Below are 20,390 nucleotides of genomic sequence, written 5' to 3'. Positions count from 1 at the left end.
CACCCCCAAAGGCTACCTTGTACCCATTAGCAACTACTCCCTATTCCTCCCCACCTCTCTCCAATCCCTGGCATCCACCAGTCTACTTTTTGCCTCTCTGGATTTGCCTATTCTGGACATTTCATATAAATGGTATCATATAACTTGTGGCCTTTTGTTTTTGACTCCTTTCACTTGACATAACGTTTTGAAAGTTAATTCATGTTGTAGCCTGTATATATCAGTACTTCATTCTCTTATACGGCTGAATAATATTTCATTGTATGGATATATCACATTTTCTTTACCCACTCATTAGTTGATAGATGTTTGGGTGGTTTCCACTTTTTGGCTATATGAATAATGCTGCTATTAATATTGTATACAAGTTTTTGTGTAAACATATGTTTTCAGTTCTCTTGAGTATATACCTAGGAGTAGAATTGCTGGATCATATGTTTACCCTAAGTTTAACTTTTTAAGGAACTACTAAACTGTTTTCCAAACTGTTTGCACCATTATACATTCCTACCAGAAATGTTTGAGGGTTTGAATTTCTCCACATCGTCAGCAATACTTGTTAATATCTATCTTTTTAATTAGACCCATTCTAGGGAGTGTGAAGTATCTCACTGTGAGTTTGATTTGCATTTCCCTGATGAACATATGAAGTTAATCTTCTTTTTATGTATTTATTAGTAATTTGTATATATTCTTTCAAGAAATGTCCATTCAAATCTTTTGCATGTTTTAAAATTGGGTTGTCTTTTTATTATCGAGTTGTAAGAGTTCTTTATATATTCTAGATAAAAATCCCTCAGCAGATATATGATTTGCAAATATTTTCTCCCATTCTTGGATTGTCTTTTCACTTTCTTCATAGTGTCCATTAAAGCATAAAACTTTTACTTTTTGATGAGGTCCAGTTTACCTATTTTTTTTCCCTTTGTTGCTTGTGCTTTTGATGTTGTATTTACGAAACTGTTGCTTAAATCAAGGTCATGAAGATTTGCACCTATTCTTTAAAGAGTTTTTATCTTTTTAGCTCTTATATTTAGGTCTTTGATCCATTTCAGGTTAATTTTTGCATATGATGTGAGGTAGAGGTTCCACGTTATTCTTTGTATGTGGCTATCTGGTCTCAGCACCATTTGTTTAAAAGAATATTCTTTTTCCATTGACTGGTCTTGCCACAGTTATCCGAAATCAGTTGACCATAGATGTAAGGATTGATTTCTGGACTCTCAATTCTATTCCATTAATCTGTATGTTTGTTCTTATGCTAGTAGAACATTCTCTTGATTACTTTAGCTGTTTGTAAAATTTGAAATTGGAAAGTATGATTCCTCCAACTTTGTTCTTCTTTTCCAAGATTGTTTGACTGTTCTGGATTCCATGCATTTTCCATATGAATTTTTGATCCTCATCAATTTCTGCAAGAAATCCAGCTGGGATTTTTATATAGATTTTAGTGAAATCTGTAGATCAATTTTCAGAGTATTGGCATATTAACAGAGTATTGCCATATTAAGTCTTCCAATCCATGGACATGGGATGTCTTTCCATTTATTTAGGTCTTTAATTTCTTTCAATGATGTTTTGTAGTTTTCTGTGTGCAAGTCTTGGCACTTCTTTTGTTAAAGTTATTCCTAAGTATTTTATTCTTTTCAATGCTATTTTAAAATGAATTTTCTTCATTTCATTTAGACTCTTCATTGCTAGTATATAGAAATACAATTGATTTTTGTGATTTGATCTTGTATCTTGTAAACTTGATAATCTCTTTTATTCTAATAATTTTTTTGGATTCTTTAGGATTTTCTGTGTGTAAATCATGTCATCTGCAAACAGAGGCTTATGTTCTTTTTCAACCATTTAATCTGATGGATAGGTTATGTGGTGAAGATTTCATTTATAAGGTCTGAACATTGTCATACAGGTACTCAACACATTTCAGTAGTGACCTAGGAATTGTTATTTAACCTATTATTTACATATGTGTAGCTTTCCCTATCTAGATATTTAAGTGGACATCATAAGATTATGGTAATCCCTAATCTCTGAAGAACAGATTGTTCAGGGTAACTACATGTTCTAGATAGTTTTAAGTTATAGAGTAGTATTTTAGTTTTATTTTTATTGGTGAAAATTATTCTAAAATGTTGAATGTATTTTCATTGTTTAGAGTCTGTGTAGTATGGATGGTTTAAGAAGGATTAAAATCGATTGAGCACCCACTAGTATGTTGTAGTTTATGTACCTTCTCATTTAAATTTCATCTTTCTGAGTTAGATATCTTTCTGAGATTTAAATCTAATATGTTTCTAAGGTATTCTTTTTTTGCAAATTAGAAAACTGAGATTAGGTGACATACTCAAGGTCATATATCTAGGTAAGTCTTGAAACTTGTATTCAAACCCAGCCTCCCTTGCTCCCTATTCTTGCTGTTCTCTGAATACACTGAACATAATTTAGGAATACTTTTTATCAATGTCAATATTATTATATAAAGATGGAACTAGAAATGGCATAGCACTTAACAAAACTGGACCTTACTTTCTTTTCAAAAATGTTTCATTTTTGCTTCCCCCCCCCCACATTTACATGTCTTTATGAGGTATGTAAACTTGATTTCCTTTTTAAAATATTAAGAAGTAAATCATCCTTCTGGGTGTTTCTGTTCCTCCAGAAAATCATTATTATCTCTACTATTTCTATGCTCTTTGGCTTGTTTGCATCTTTTAAAGCCTGACTTGTGATTTTCAGATTGCTAACTTAATGGACTATCGGTTTTTTGGTAACATTTTGTTTATGGTAGCTAGGCTCCAAAGACGGTCCTCAGTGAATCACATCTTGTGTTGTCTCTTTTCTCATATGAATCTGGGCTGGCTTGTGTCTCATATCAACCAATAGAATGAGTTAGAAATGAAGCTATGTCAATTCTAGCCTAGCCATTAAGAGACAACTTCTGCCTGCTGTGTGCACTATAACTCATTGCTCGTGTAAAATGTAGATCGTTGTAGAGCCTCAGGCTCTGACTTGTCAGATTCACCTTTCTTTTCTTTCGGAAGGACTGGTGACTGGTAAGAGGGTATACAGGTAGAGGGTAAAGCATAGGGAGAAAGAGAGAAGTTCCTCCTTAAAGGTTTTTTGTTTGTTAGTTTTTGAGGTTGTTTTTATGAAGTTCTTAGGATTTGCTTTGGAAATACTGCCTTTTGGGGAGAGGGGATTGTTATCATTTTGGGGATTAGAATCATTCTCGTATGGTACTAAAAATACTCCTATGGTACTAATAATACTCCTATGAAACAATGTCTGTAAAGCACCTAGCTTAGTTCCTAGTGTAAAATAGATGGTAAGTAAATACTATTTTCCCATTGGAGTTCAGAGAAGAGAATGAGAGATAGGTGGGAAAAGGAAAAGATGTCTTAGAAGTGTGTGTTTGAGTCAGAAGAAGAAGATTTAAGTGGATTTAAATGGGCTGATATTGGGGAGGATATTTTTGTTATGGAATAGTATGAACCAAATAGTAAAGCCCACTTTGAGTATAGATGAGAAGTAGTGGAAAAGATGGCTGTAAAGGTAATTTGTATCATATTGTGGAAAGTCTTTAGTATCACAGAGAAGTTCATTATAAATCTGTTAGGTAATGAATCATTGAGGATGGTTTTTGAGCAGACAAGTTACCTAATCAAAGCTGAGCCACAGGGAGATTAATTTGGCAGGGATATGTGGCATATGCTAGAGTGGGGAAAAACTGATTACAGATAAGCCATTTTGGGGGAGTATTGCAGTAATCCAAAGCCTGATTACTGTATTTGACTTTCCATTCTTTCTTTTTTTTTCGGCTGTGTTGGGTCTTCATTGTGGTGCTTGGGCTTCTCACTTGCAGTGGCTTCTCTTGGTGTGGAGCACGGGCTCTAGGCTTCAGTAGTTGCAGCATGCAGGCTCAGTAGTTGTGGCACGCGAGCCCTAGAGCATGCGGGCTTCAGTAGTTGTGGCATGTGGGCTCAGTAGTTGCAGTGCGCAGGCTCCAGGGTGCGCGGGCTTCAGTAGTTGTGGCACGCGGGCTCAGTTTTGTGGCTCGCGGGCTCTGGAGCACAGGCTCAGTAGTTGTGGTGCACATGCTTAGTTGCTGCACAGCATGTGGGATCTTCCTGGACCAGGGATCAAACTTGTGTCCCCTGCATTGGCAGGCAGATTCTTAACCACTGCAGTACCGGGGAAGTCCCTCCATTCTTTATTTTTCACTACCAAACTCAGATACTTGCATGATTTTTATTATAAATACATATTTTAATTTACTTGTTCTTTATGGTTATTTGTATTATAGTACTTAAGGGAGCACTTTCATAAAAATCACTCATTTAAAATTTTGTAACAACTCTGTTAAATATAAATGTTGGCCTGCTTAAGACTAGACCTAAGTCTCTTAACTCCCAATTTCAGATTCTTTTTATTTATATGTACTTGCATTTTAGGAGCTGCTTTTAAGTCTGCCATTAGCACTCAGAAATTTCATACACTTAGGAATATTCAGGAATGTAATGGACAAGTGCTTTTCTTAGGAAATTGAGAACTATTAATGGCATTGTAAAAAACCAAAAGGATAGTTCCTTTTAGATATAGACAGTTTAATAGGAGGAAAATTGGAAGAATTAGAGTTTGCAACTAAGAGTTGAGGATTGGGGATTGGAAGGTGGAAAATTGAGATGAAAATGTCTGAAAGCTTTATACATCACTTTCAGAAATCCTCATTTGGCTGAAATGATGGAGTAAAAACAGATTTCCCTAGGAAACTTCAGAGATCCACTTTTATCATAAGCATTAGTGTACTGTGATCTTTTCCCTAAATTACTTCACTGGAATATTCAAATACTTTAAACCTTTAAAATATCTAAAATGGAAGAAGATATAAGAAATTGGTAAAATTTGTTGCCTTTGGGAAAAAAGGTTGGTGTCAGGGAAACTGGAGTAGAATTTGTACCTTTTAATTTTTATACCATAAGAACATTGTGATCTGTTTGAAAATAAATTAAAACTAAAATTTTTTCTCTGCCATGTTCTTTAAGTGGGCAGAATGTGGTTAAAATACTTTGCTTTATTTGAAAGTAGCATAAGTGGCCTGTATTTTCAGTTCATTGTCAAAATACTTTTGCTACACTTGTAAAAAATGCACATCCATAATTGAGAATTGGTGATTTGAAATTAAATAAAAGAAAATGCTGCTGAACTTTTAGTCTGAAATCCTTTAATTGCAAAACTGTTTTTCTCTTTTTCTCATTTAGGTTGGGTGTTGAAAACAAAGACATATTTTAGTAGAAATTCCCCTGTATTATTGCTTGGAAAGTGTTACCATTTTAAATATGAAGGTAAGTGCTAAATTTGTAATCCATTTAAAAATCTTTGTAGAAATTCATTGTGTAATTGTTTTCATTATTTTATTTCCAGATTAACCTACTTCTGACATATTTCTTTTTGTTTTTTACTTCCAGTTATTTTTATTGTGGTAAAATACACATATCAAAATTTACCATCTTAGTCATTTTTAAGTGTACGGTTCAGTGGTATTAAATACATTCATAATGTTGTGCTACCATCATCACCATTCATCTGTAGAACTCTTCATCTTGTAACACTGAAATTCTGTACCCATTAAACAATAACTCCTCATTCCTCCCTTCCCTTCAGCCCCTGGCAACCGCCATTCTACTTTTTATGCCTATGTTTTGGAATATATCTTTTAAAAACCTGTATTTTATGTAACACATAAAATACTGCCATATGGTTTGGGTTTCTTGTGAATTCCTTGAAAATAAAGTTCATACCGTCATACACCATTTGTTATATCCCTCATAATTTTGGACTTACCATATGAGTGCTAAGTAAATATTATTTGAATCAATATCTTAATATTCTTTATCAAGTTCTCTGATGATAATTTTAAAGTATATGATAATAACTTAAAGTATCACGTTAGTTAACGTAAAAAATGGTAAGTTTTACAATTCTTAAGGATGCTCCAATTTCTGGAATTATTTACTGTATTTGATGTTTCTGAATTTTCATATATATTCATCCTTTCTATAATTATCATATATTTTCTTTTAATAATTTATGTCCCCTATTGAGTGCCTACTATGTGTCAAGCATCATGCTAAACTCTTTGGGAAATGTCTTTAATTCTCACAACAAGCCTACAAGGTAGATTTAAGTGTCCCTATCCTATGTGTTTGAAAGCCAGAGTTTAGAGAAGTTAAATAATTTGTCCAAAATCACACAGGTATTAGATGACAGAGTTGAATTTTAAACCAAGACTATGTTTCATTTTAATACTGGCATTCTTTGTACTATATGTCTTTGCTTGGTATTTTGTATGTATGAGTGTGTGTGTTTTGTGTGTGTTTGTGTGTGTGTGAGAGAGAGGAGAGGGGAAGAATGTATGTGACAGTATGTGATTATCAAGGCTTGTATTCATTTTTTGGTTGATCTTTTTTGGTCACATCAGCAATTGTCTAAAGCCTAAATGGTTTGTAATAGTAACAGCTGACATTTATTGAGTATTTATAATATGCCAGACAGGATTTTTAAGTAGTTTACATGTATTAACTCATTGAGTCCTCACAGTATTCTTGAAAGATGAGTAGGAAGTTGATGGATAAAGAAGGCATGCATTTTAGGTAAATAGAATGGCATGATGAAAGCAATAGCACTGAGATGTTAGACAGTATATATAGGAAACAGAAGTGTCCAGTGTAACTATGGTGGGAGAGAATTATGAAAAGGATCAAATTATGGAGGAGCATCTTGAATGCTGTGCTGAAGAGTTAGGTCATTTGTTTACAGGCAGAGGAGAGTATGGGCTTTGGGATGAGACATATGTGGGTTTGAATTTTGGTTCTTTTTGCTGATTAGTTGTTATTTTTGGCAAGTTATGTAATTTCCCTAAGTATTAATGATACCTATTTCGTAGGCGTTTAGTGATATGCCTCGTACATGTAAGCATTCTAAATGATATTATTATTCATGATAAAAGGAATGTGAGAAAAAGTTATTAGAATTCTTTTTAAGGATAGCATTATATATTTTTTGGAAGAAATACTTTGAGCAGTAAATGGATTCTTGGGGGTCCTCAACTCAAGAGATGAAAAGTAAATGATATAGGAGATACAAATGAGACAAATAGAAGACTGTTTTGTTTTGGACTAAGAGTCGGGATACAGGGAAAGACAAGGGTATGGGGCTCGGGAGGGAGAAAGGAGAGCGAGCCAGAAAGATGGTTGGATTCTGCATGTCCACTGAGAAGTTTCCTTGATGTGCTCTGGTCTTCAGTAAAGTCAGGTAAGTTTATGAAATGCTTGGTGTAGGAAAAGTTCTTTTGGAAAGGGGGTGGATTTGGCATCTGGAATGAAGAAGGCATCTCATATCATTGTAGGAGTTAGAAGAGGGAGGGGAGGAACCAAGAGAGTTTAAGCTGTGTAGAATTAACAGAAATCTGGGGGGGCTAGCTTGAACTTCTACATGTCACAGAATTTTTGGTTCAAGCAAATTTTCTAAGTTATCAGAGAGATAGGGGGTGGTGTACCCAGCTTCTTAACTACAATGGTTATTATTATCCTAGGTTTTTGAACAACAAAATACCAGAATTCATTTAATTATTTTCAGTGATCATGTATTGAGAACATGCTAGCTAGGACATTGATCTTGCCCAGAAGGAGCATATGATAATCATAACTAAATGCATGCTTTAGAAAAATAACTGATAGCAATGTAGAAGAACCATTGGAAGTCAGTTATCAGGCAAGATACGATGACTCTGATATAGGGCAGTGGAAATGGAGAGGATTGACTTGAGATATTTTAAGGTAGACACCATAGCATCTGACAAATGATTGGATTTGAGGTCATGAGAGAGAGAAGATAAAGAATACTTAAAGACTACTATCTTGGATTATAGGTAGTGTTAGTAACCAAATGTGATATACTAGAGGAAGCATGGATTTTGCAGGGACATGTAGTGTTTGAAGTAGGCCGTTCAGAAGTAAACAGTCTGAATGAAGTAGGTGGTTTAGAATTGGTTGGCTAGTTATTTTCAGTTTCATTTGAGGCTAATGAATAAGGTCACATTGATGGCAAGTATAGGTGGAGAATATTCATCTTTAAGGATCTACTGATGAAGAAGAATCAGTGAATGAAATTGAGAAGGAGTAGGCAATATATAGGACAAAACCCATGATAGTATTTTATCATAGAGACTGAAGGAAAGAGATTTTCAGGAGAAAAGTTGGGACAAAGTGCCTAATGCTCAAAAGAGGTTAAGCAGGAAAAAACCTGATTAGAGGCTGTAGGATTTGTCAATGAGAAATTGCTGATGACTTTTGAGAGATCAGTTTCACTGGAGTGGTAAGGATAGAAAAGTAAAAGCAGTAAAATTAACAGCAGCTCACCTGCATTTACTGAGTGTGGCTCTTTGTTATGCATGAAAGCCAAAGTGTATTCTATTTATTTGGCTATATTGGGTCTTCATTGCGATGCACGGGGTTTCTCGAGTTGCGACGAGCAGGGACTACTCTTTGTTGTGGTGTGCGGGCTTCTCATTGCGGTGGCTTCTCTTGTTGTGGTGCACAGGCTTCAGTAGTTGCAGCATGCAGGCTCAGTAGCTGTGGTATGCAGACCCTATCGCACACGGGCTTAAGTAGTTGCAGTGCGTGGGCTCAGTAGTTATGGCGCGTGAGCTCTAGGGCACGCGGGTTTCAGTAGTTGTGGCACGGCATTGTGGCTCGTGGGCTCTAGAGCACAGGCTCAGTAGTTGTGGCACATGGGCTTAGTTGCTCCGTGGCATGTGGGAACTTCCCAGACCAGGGATTGAACCTGTGTGCCCTGCATTAGCAGATGGATTCTTAACCACTGCGCCACCAGGGAATTCCCCAAAGCGTATTCTTTTAAAGATTTATTGGTTATGATATCAGGGTAGAGAAGAACTGCTTTTATAAAACATAAAAACACAGCCTATATAGGAAAATATTGATGTATTTGACCAAATAAAAATTTAAAAATCTGCATCACGAAAGACACCATAAAAAAGTTTAGAAACAAGACAGAGAGAGAAGATATTTGTATATGCTCTCTCATTCTCTTTTTCTCTCTCTCTGTATTGGTATATGTATGTGTGTTTGTGTGTGTGTATGTGTGCGTACATTGAAGATCTGTCCATCTGTTATCTCTTCATCTATATCTTGGACAAAGGATTAGTCTCCAAAATAATACGAAACTACAAAATAATATGAAAAACATGGACAATTCAAAAAAAAATGAGCCAAGGAAATGAACAGGTGCTTTTAAAGTAGAAACTTGAGTGGCCAAACATAAGAAAATGTTCACCACAGTAATAAAGGGAGTGCAAATTAAAATGAGATACTGTTTCTTTGTTGTCAAATTTGCAAAAATTTTAAAGCTTCATGGTATCAAATTTTAGCAAGGTTGTGAAGAAACAGGAACTCAAACACTGCCGATGGGAGGCAACTTGGTACAACCTCTTCATGAATTTGAAAGTACTTAGAAAAATTGATAATATATAAACTTAGTATCTAGCAATTCTACCTTTAAGTATTTACCCCAGAGAAGTTCTCTGTATATGTGTAGAACACTTGTACAAGGATGTTTATTGTAAATTTGTTGAAATAACAAAAAATATTGGAAACAAGTACGTGCTACTAGTGGATTAGATGAATAAGGTTATTCATTCATTCCAAAAGTATTTATTAAGAGCCTGTTACGTGCCAGGCACTGGAGTTACTGCTGAAAGTATTGCAGGCACAGTACTTACACTCAAGGAGCTTACAGTCCAGTAGATGAGAGACATTAAACAAATAATTACAAAATTATTAATTTCATTATGATATTCATGATAAAACAGAAGTATAGGTTCTTATAAACAGAGACCAAATTAGAAAGGATGTGATTGGATCAAATAAGCAGAAAGTCCATTTCAAAATAGCTTAAAAGCAGTAAGGGTATTTATTATCATTCACAAGCGGAAGTCCTGACATAGGAATGGCTCTAGGTTGGTTAATCAGTGCCTGTGTGACATCATCAAGGACCCATGTTCTGTCCATCTTCCTACTCTGCTAATCTCAGCATATTGGTCTTAATTTTCATCTACCTCTCCTATAGTAACAAGTGCCTATCTTAGTACCATGATAAGACATATTGCAGATATGGCAGAATCCAGTGGAAGAAGGACTTTTTCTTCTTTGTTTTCTTTATTATGAATATGAATTTTTATTATTTTAATAATTTTATATTATTTAAAATCTTTACATTTTTAAAATTATGAATTACTCATATACAGAGAAGGCAAAAGCCTTGTGTATACACTTTCAAGAATAGTAATGAAATTTTATTAGACAAGAGAAGTACAACATTATGAATAAGTTTTAATCTCCTTGTGCTTCTATCCAACTGTAGTCCTTCCCATGCCAAAAAACTCTACTATCCTAAAGTGGTGGAATTTAGTGTTTCCTATTTTTGACCTTTTTGAAAATGAAAATGAACTATGTTTTGCTTCTGTGCCTTGCTTATGGCTTTTAAGGTTGTGTTTTTAAGATTTGTCTGTGTTCAGGAATAAAGACACAGACCTACTAGAGAATGGACTTGAGGATATGGGGAGGGGGAAGGGTAAGCTGTGACAAAGTGGGAGAGTGGCATGGACATATATACACTACCAAACGTAAAATAGATAGCTAGTGGGAAGCAGCCACATAGCACAGGGAGATCAGCTCGGTGCTTTGTGACCACCTAGAGGGGTGGGATAGGGAGGGAGGGAGGGAGGGAGATGCAAGAGGGAAGAGATATGGGAACATATGTATATGTATAACTGATTCACTTTGTTATAAAGCAGAAACTAACACACCATTGTAAAGCAATTATGCTCCAATAAAGATGTAAAAAAAAAAAGATTTGTCCATGTTATGTGTAGGTTCTAGTTTATTTTTACTGCTGTATAATATTCCATTGTATGAATTACCACAAATTATTCATTCTACTATTGTTAGACATTTAGTTTGCTTTGGCTTTGCCTTTTTAAATAGTGTGTAATAGTACATTCTTGTATTTTTGTAGAAATAAGACTGTATTCTCAGAAGTTTTTGAAATACGACTTTTCATGTTTAAAAATATCTACATGCAGAATGAAGGGAATGAATCATTAGCCGGAAGAATATCGTATTTCTGTTCTTATCATCCACTTTATAGATTCTCTTTTCTAATGAGTTAACCCCAAACCACCTTCTTACACCTTTCTAGGAATTTTTTGGTATCCTCAGAGAGGGGGAGGCCCTTGTACTTAAAAGCGTACAAATTTTAGTGAGTCAAGTATAATTCTGAAAACAGGATAAATAACACTGAATAAGATCAAATACACATTTGAAAAGAGATTTAAATATACATTTTGAAAATAACAGGAGTCATAATAATCAAGATAAGGTAAAAGGGAATTAGAATATTTGTTCAGAAAAACAAAGGGATTATGACATGGTGGAAGTCACGTATTAAGGATTTTTTTTGTTGTTAATGAAGTTTTAAAACTTTTGAAATATATGACATAAAGGTCTATTGATTATGGGGGGCTAATTTTCTTTATTATTTCTCCTATTGTGGGTATACAAACCCATATTATGTAAAGGTTTATTAATCCTATAATTATGGTATGACTTTGGTGAATTTCTATTTCATAACACTTGTCCTAAGGTTATTGCCCTGTTTTGTCATGACTTTCTTTATAGCTTCAACAGAAATATAATATTCTGTTTATCGCATTTGAAATATTTTAATGCTAACCTTTTCTCTCTGTGTGTCATTATGTACTCACAGCTTTTTAGATTTACTGTGCATTGGTCAATCTCCACCAGATTTTCTCTTAGGTGGTTCAGGACATGATGGGCCCAGAGACCATTAAGGAAAAACTGTATCTGTGGTTATCTCTAGTATACCAATTCTGTCTTAGGGACCCAAAGGATTTAACATGAATAACAGAGATAAGGCTCTCTCCTTCCTAATTTTGGGGCTGAGGAGCATCTATAGACAATGATTCTAAGCTATGGACAAAAAAACCCCAAAATAGTGCGTGGAAAAAAGGGGGAAAAAAAGCTTTTTAAGAAGTAGAGAGGGTAGCGCAGAGGCTAGAAAATAATAAAAGTTTTTTCTGCACTGAAACCAGCCCAGGGTGGAGCTTTGCCTAGGGATGTTTTTATAGGACATAAAGGGCATGAAAGTAAGGTATCAAGGGGTCTTCCTTTGCGTGCTCTTGGTTCTTGTACTATCTTTACTATTTTCAGGGATCTTCGTTATTCCACATGTTGCCAAGATTATGCCCAAATGTTGTGGAAATAAGATCCCACAATTTGGAATTTTTTGAAACATGACTTTTGCCATTTAGTAAGAAAGGGTGTGCAGGATGCAATCAATTATTTATAGGTATATTACTTAATTTGGAAAATTTCCAGATCTCGTTCTGTTATTGATTTTTAATTTAATTCCATTGTGGTCAGAGAAAATATTTTTATGACTTTAATCTCTTTGAAGTTATTGAGACTTGCTTTATGGTCTAAATATGGTATAACTTGGTAAATGTTCTTTGTGTGCTTGAGAAGAATATGTATTGTTACTGGAATGTTCTATAAGGGCAGTTAGGTCAAGTTGGTTGAGTTCAAGTCTTCTCTATTCTTGCTCTGTCCTACTTGTTCTACCAATTTTTATGAGAGGGATATTGACATCTCTGACTATAATTGTGGATTTGTTTATTTCTCCTTGCAATTCTATCAGTTTTTGCTTCTTCAATTTTGAAGCTTTGTTATTGGGTACATTAACATTTAGAGTTGTTATGGTCAGTTAATGAATTGACCCCTTTATAATTATAAAACCCTTCTTTATTCCTGGTGATATTTTTTTGGTCTGAAATCTACTTTGTCTGATATTAAGCTTTCTTTTGCTTAGGGTTATATGGTATATCTTTTTATGTTCTTTTACACTTAATCTATTTTCTTTATATTTAAAGTTTGTTTCCTGTAGGAAGTAAATTGCTGGGTCTTGCTTTTTTATACAATCTGATAATCTCTGCCTTTTAATTAAGTTGTTTAGACTACAGGCAAACCTCGGAGATAGTGTGGGTTTGGTTTCAGACCACTGCAATAAAGCAAAGATTTCAATAAAGTAAGTTGCACAAATTTTTTGGTTTCCCAGTACATATCAAAGTTATGTTTATATTGTATTATAGTCTATTAAGTATACAATAGCATTATGTCTAAAAAAATAATATATGTACCTTAATTAAAAAATACTTTATGGCTAAAAAATGCTAATCATCATCTGACAACACAGGGTTACCACAAACCTTCAATTTGTAAAAAACGCAGTATTTGCAAAGCACAATAAAGTGAAGAACAAAAACAAGGTATGCCTGTATTCACATTTTATATGATTATTGATATAGTTAGGTTTGTCTGTTATCTCACTATTTGGTTTCTATTTGTTAAATCTGCTCTTTGTTCCCTTTTCCTCTTTTTCTACCTTCTTTCAGATTGAATATTTTTTGATTTCTATTTTATCTCTTTGTTGGCTGATTAGCTGTAACTTTTTATTGTGTTATTTTACTGGGTTACTTTAAGGTTTTAGGGTATATCTTTAACTTATCACAGTCTACCTTCAATGATATTATACCAGCTCACATATAGTATAAGAACCTTAGAGTAGTGTACTTCACTTCCCTCCTCCTGGTCTTTATGCTACTGGTGTCATACATTTTATTTATTTGTATCTTATACATGCCATAATACATTGTTATTATTTTTGTTTAAACAGTCAATGTCAATTACTTAAGTCAATTACTTAAAGAGATTTAAGTAATAAGAAAAATAATATACTTGCTCATATAGTTATCATTTTTGGTGTTCTTCATTCCTTTGTGTGAATCCATATTTCCATCTGCTAAAATCCATTATTTTCCTGCTTGAAAGACTTATTTTAACATTTCTTATAGTGCAAGGTGTGCTGGTGATATACTCCTTCAGCTTCTGTGTCTCTGAAAAAGGGTTTTGCTTTCATTTTTGAAAGATATTTTTGCTGGGTATAGAATTTTGGGTTGATTATTTTTTTTCTTTCAGTAGCTTTAAAGATGTTGCCCTGCTATCTTTTTGTTTATTTTGTTTCCAGGGAGAAATCTGAGGTCATCCTTATCTTTCTGTGTACATAATGTGGCTTTTTTTTCTTGACTACTTTTAAGATTTTTTTTTTTTATCACTAGTTTGGAACAATTTGATTATGATGTGAAGTATAGTTTTCTTCATGTTTCTTGTGCTTGGATTTTGTTGAATTTCTTGAATCTGTTGTTTCATAGTTTTCACCAATTTTGAATTTTTTCAGCCATTTTGTCTTCAGATATTTTTTCTGTCTTCCCCTCTCTTCCCTCTCCTTCTGGGTCTCCAATTGAACATATATTAGCATGAATGAAATTGTGCCACATCTCACGGATGTGCTTTTATTTTTTAAAAAGATTCTTTTTCCTCTCTGCGTTTTAATTTGGATAGTTCCTATTGCTGTATCTTCAAGTTCACTAATCTTTTGATCTTTTCCTCAGCAATGTCTAATCTGCCATAAATCCTAGTCAGTATATTTTTCATCCTGGACATTGTAGTTTATATATCTGAAAGTTCCATTAAAAAAAAATCTTCCTTACTTATCTTCCTTCCTTACTTAATCTTCTACTTATCTTTTTGAACATATGTAATATTGTAATACCTGTTTCAATGTACTTGTTTGCTAATTCTAGCATTTGTGTTAGTTTGGGTTCACTTTTGTTTGGTTGAGTATTCTCATTTTGGCTTGTGTTTTCCTGCCTATTTGCATGCTTGATTGATTGCCAGACGTTGTGTTATTTACCTTGTTGGGAGCTGGATATTTTTTTATTCTGAGTATTGCATTGTGTGAATATGCCACACTTCATCCATTTTACTCTTGGTGGGCATTTGGATAGTTTTCAATTTTTGGCAATCGTTAAGAGCCCTGCTTGAATATTCTAGTACATGTGCTTTGGTGAATGAACATGTGTATGGATTTTCATTCAGTATGTATACCTGGGAATGTAATTGCTGGGTAATAGGGTATTCATATGTTCAGCCTCACTGTATACTACCAAATAGTTTTATAAAACAGTTGTGCCAATTTGTATTTCTACCAGGTGTGTATGCAAATTCTGCTTGCTCTCAGCTCACCAGTACTTGGTATTTTTCCATGTTTATTAGAGCCACATTTTATTTTAATTTGCGTTTGTCTAACTTAGGAAATTGAGCATATTTTCATAAATATTTTTCCATTTAAATATGTCTTCTATTAGATTATCTCTCTAGGTTTCCTTAATATATTCTGGATATGAATCCTTTTTTGGATATGTCTATAGGAAATGTTGTCTCCTACTCCGTTACTTATTCACTCAGTTTGTCTTTTGAAGAGCATAGTTCTTAGTTTTAATATAGTCTGGTTAACTTTTTTATCTTCTTAAATGGTTAGTACTTTTTGTGTTCTGCTTAGTAAATCTTTGCTCACTTTAGGACAAGATAGTCTCTCTAGTGTTTTGAAGCTATCATTTCTATGTTTTTTCTCATTTCTATGTTTTTTCTCTCTGGTTGCTTCTAAGATCAGCTCTTTGTCTTTCATGTGGATTTCACTTTATTCTACTCAGAATCATATATTTCTTAAAATCTGAAGAAATTTCAGCCACTTTTAATTATAGTTTTTCTCCATTCTTCTTGTTCTCTCCTTTTGCATCTCTGATAAGTCTTTCTGTTAGATTTTTTTTCATGTCTCTGAAATTCTTTTTTTTTTTTTTTTTTTTTTTTTTGCGGTACGCGGGCCTCTCACCGTTGCAGCCTCTCCCGCCACGGAGCAACAGGCTCCGGACGCGCAGGCCCAGCGGCCATGGCTCACGGGCCCAGCCGCTCTGCGGCATGTGGGATCCTCCCAGACCGGGGCACGAACCTGCGTCCCCTGCATTGGCAGGCGGACCCGCAACCACTGTGCCACCAGGGAAGCCCTGAAATGCTTGTTTTTTATATTTTCTGTTATTTTTTCTCTCTGTGCTGTGTTCTGAGTAATTTCTTTAGTTTTTCTGGTTCCTTGATTATCTTCTGAGGTTTGTATAATTTTCTGTTTAACCTATACCAAATTTCTATTTTCATTTATTATATTTTTCATTTCTAGTAGTTTTATTTGGTTTTCCTTTACATGTGCCTGGTCAATTTTAATTGTTTTCTTTTATTTGTCCACCTTTCAGTACCTTCTACTTTTTAAACATATGCATACTTATTTTATCCCATACCTGATAATTACAGTAGTTACACTCTTTCAGAATTTATTTCTGCAGTTTGTTGTACTTTTGATTATTTCTCATATTAGCTTGTTTAATTGTGATTTTTAAAAAAAATTATTTATTTATTTTTGGGTGCATTGGGCCTTTGTTGCTGTGCGTGGGTTTCTCTAGTTGCGGTATAATTGTGATTTTTGATTGCGATAAGCACCCTTGACTGAGCCCTCAATATTGCTAGCAGGTCTCTTCTATTTCCTTTATCAGCTTTCTTTCTCATTCTTTGTAGTGATTCTTTCAGGCATTCTCACTCTTCATAAACGTCTGCTCAGAAGTCTTTTCCATCATAGAAAACAAAAGCAAAGCAAAACAAATATTTATTGTGCATCTACTATGGACTGAACTCTGTGTTAGGCGCTGAACATTCAGAGGTCTAGAAGATAAACATATTTCTTCTCCTCTAGAATACTTGAAATCTGGAGGGGGAGCAGATGTAGATAAAAAGCATTCTAGATATAATTAGTTAATACTGTGAAAAGGAAAGTCAGTCAAAAAGTGGAATAGCAGGAGTAGTATTATAGTGGAAAGTCAACAAGACAACAAAGTTCATTTAGTATGAACAGTTTCACAATAATATTTAGAGTAAATATTAAGAGGAGACTAGATCTTAAAAGAATAAGGAATTAATCACTTTGTCAAGATAGGAGATTAGAACTATGTGTTTGGCAAGCCTCAGGATGAGCTGTGAGAGTTATGTGTTATTATATCCAATTTCAAACAAATTTAAATGTCTCCAAAGTGGAAATTTTGGACTTACTTGTAGTGCCATATTCAGTTTTCAGATATTTTTATTTTTATTTGGAATTAAATTCAAACTCTAATCTTCAGAGAAATTCATTGATAATAGAGGCTTGCCATGTATTCGGGTTTTTTTTCTTAACATCTTTATTAGAATATAATTGCTTTACAATGTTGTGTTAGTTTCTGCTCTATAGCAAAGGGAATCAGCTATATGTATACATATATCCCCATATCCCCTCCCTCTTGTGCCTCGCTCCCACCTTCCCTATCCCACCCCTCTAGGTGGTCACAAAGTACCAAGCTGATCTCCCTGTGCTATGCAGCTGCTTCCCACTATCTGTTTTACATTTGGTAGTGTATATGTGTCAATGCCACTCTCTCACTTCATCCCGGCTTACCCTCTTCATCCGCCATGTCCTCAAGTCCATTCTCTTAGTCTGCGTCTTTATTCCTGTCCTGCCCCTAGGTTCATCCGAACCATTTCTTTAGATTCCATACATATGTGTTAGCATATGGTATTTGTTTTTTTCTTTCTGACTTTCTGTATGACACACTTTAGGTCCATCCACCTCACTACAAATAACTCAATTTTGTTTCTTCTTATGGCTGAGTAATATTCCACTGTATATATGTACCACATCTTTTTTTTTTTTTTTTTTTGCGGTACTTGGGCCTCTCACTGTTGTGGCCTCTCCCGTTGCGGAGCACAGGCTCCAGACGCATAGGCCCAGCGGCCATGGCCCACAGGCCCAGCCGCTCCGCAGCATGCAGGATCCTACTGGACTGGGGCATGAACCCATGTCCCCTGCATCAGCAGGCAGACTCTCAACCACTGCGCCACCAGGGAAGCCCTTTTTTATAATTAAAAAAATTTTTTTTTCACATCTTTATTGGATTATAATTGCTTTACATTGTTGTGTTAGTTTCTGCTGTATAACAAAGTGAATCAGCTATACATATACATATATCCCCATATCTCCTCCCTCTTGCGTCTGCCTCCCACCCTCCCTATCCCACCCCTCTAGGCGGTCACAAAACACCAAGCTGATCTCCTTGTGCTATGTGGTTTCTTCCCACTAGGTATCTGTTTTACATTTGGTAGTATATATAAGTCCATGCCACTCTCTCACGTCATCCCAGCTTACCTTTCCCCCTCCCCGTGTCCTCAAGTCCATTTTCAACGTCTGCGTCTTTATTCCTGTCTGCCCCAGGTTCTTCATAACCTTTTTTTTTTTTTTTTTAGATTCCATATATATGTATTAGCATATGGTATTTGTTTTTCTCTTTCTGACTAACTTCACTCTGTATGACACACTCTAGGTCCATCCACCTCACTACAAAAAACTCAATTTAGTTTCCTTTTATGGCTGAGTAATATTCCATTGTATCTATGTGCCACATCTCCTTTATCCATTCATCTGTTGATGGACACTTAGGTTGCTTCCATGTCCTGGCTATTGTAAATAGAGCTGCAGTGAACACTGTGGTACATGACTCTTTTTGAGTTATGGTTTTCTCAGGGTATATTCCCAGTAGTGGGATTGCTGGGTCAAAGGGAAATTCTATTTTAGTTTTTTAAGGAAACTCCATACTGTTCTCCATAGTGGCTGTATCAATTTACATTCCCACCAACAGTTTAGGAGGGTTCCCTTTTCTCCACACCCTCTCCAGCATTTATTGTTTGTAGATTTTTTTGATGATGGGCATTCTGACTGGTGTGAGGTGATACCACATAGTGGTTTTGATTTGCATTTCTCTAATGATTAGTGATGTTGAGCATCCTTTCATGTGTCTGTTGGCAATCTGTATATCTTCTTTGGAGAAATGTCTGTTTAGGTCTTCTGCCCATTTTTGGATTGGGTTGTTTGTTTTTTTGATATTGAGCTGTATGAACTGCTTGTAAATTTTGGAGATTAATCCTTTGTCTTTTGCTTCATTTGCAAATATTTTCTCCCATTCTGAGGGTGGTCTTTTCGTCTTGTTTATGGTTTCCTTTGCTGTGCAAAAGCTTTTAAGTTTCATTAGGTCCCATTTGTTTATTATTGTTTTTACTTACATTTCTCTAGGAGGTGGATCAAAAAGGATCTTGCTGTGATTTATGTCATAGAGTGTTCTGCCTATGTTTTCCTCTAAGAGCTTGATAGTGTCTGGCCTTACATTTAGGTCTTTAATCCATTTTGAGTTTATTTTTGTGTATGGTGTTAGGGAGTGTTCTAATTTAATTATTTTACATGTAGCTGTCCAGTTTTCCCAGCACCACTTATTGAAGAGGCTGTCTTTTCTCCATTGTATACTTTTGCCTCCTTTATCAAAGATAAGGTGACCATATGTGCGTGTGTCTATCTATGGGCTTTCTATCCTGTTCCATTGATTTATATATCTGTTTTTGTGCCAGTACCATATTAACTTGATTACTGTAGCTTTGTAGTATAGTCTGAAGCCCTGGAGTCTGATTCCTCCAGCTCCATTTTTCTTTCTCAAGATTGCTTTGGCTATTCGGAGTCTTTGTGTTTCCATACAAATTGTAAAACTTTTTGTTCTAGTTCTGTGAAAAATGCCATTGGCAGTTTGATAGGGATTGCACTGAATCTGTAGATTGCTTTGGGTAGTATAGGCTTTTTCACAATGTTGACTCTTCCAATCCCAGAACAAGGTATATCTCTCCATCTGTTTGTATCATCTTTAATTTCTTTCATCAGTGTCTTATAGTTTTCTGCATACAGGTCTTTTGTCTTCTTAGGTTTATTCCTAGGTATTTTATTCTTTTTGCTGCAATGGTAACTGGAAGTGTTTCCTTAATTTCTGTTTCAGATTTTTCATCATTACTGTATAGGAATGCAAGAGATTTCTGTGCATTAATTTTGTATCCTGCAATTTTACCAAATTCATTGATTAGCTCTAGTAGTTTTCTGATAGCATCTTTAGGGTTCTCTATGTATAGTATCATGTCATCTGCCAACAGTGACAGTTTTACTTCTTCTTTTCTGATTTGGATTCCATTTATTTCTTTTTCTTCTCTGATTGCCGTGCCTAAGACTTATAAAACTATGTTGAATAATGGCAGTGAGAATGGGCAACCCTGTCTTCTTCCTGATCTAAGAGGAAATGCTTTCAGTTTTTCACCATTGAGAACGATGTTGGCTGTGGGTTTGTCACGTATGGCCTTTATTATGTTGAGGTAGTTTCCCTCTATGCCCACTTTCTGGAGAGTTTTTATCATAAATGGGTGTTGAATTTTTTCAAAAGCTTTTTCTGT

The 20,390-nt window shown here is 35.0% G+C and overlaps 1 protein-coding gene across 1 annotated transcript in view; it reads left to right on the top strand.

Annotated features, from left to right (window-relative positions):
• Positions 1–20,390, top strand: part of ATG4C (autophagy related 4C cysteine peptidase) — an 86,836-nt gene that overhangs the window by 23,079 nt on the left and 43,367 nt on the right. Inside the window, exon 3 of the mRNA XM_082652951.1 lies at positions 5,268–5,351. Coding sequence (XP_082509077.1) covers positions 5,268–5,351 — 84 coding nt within the window. The remainder of the gene's footprint in view (positions 1–5,267; positions 5,352–20,390) is intronic.

This window comes from Grampus griseus, assembly GCF_964374135.1.
Source record: "Grampus griseus genome assembly, chromosome: 1".
Lineage (NCBI taxonomy): Eukaryota > Metazoa > Chordata > Mammalia > Artiodactyla > Delphinidae > Grampus > Grampus griseus.
This window is presented reverse-complemented; position numbering and strand designations above follow the sequence as displayed.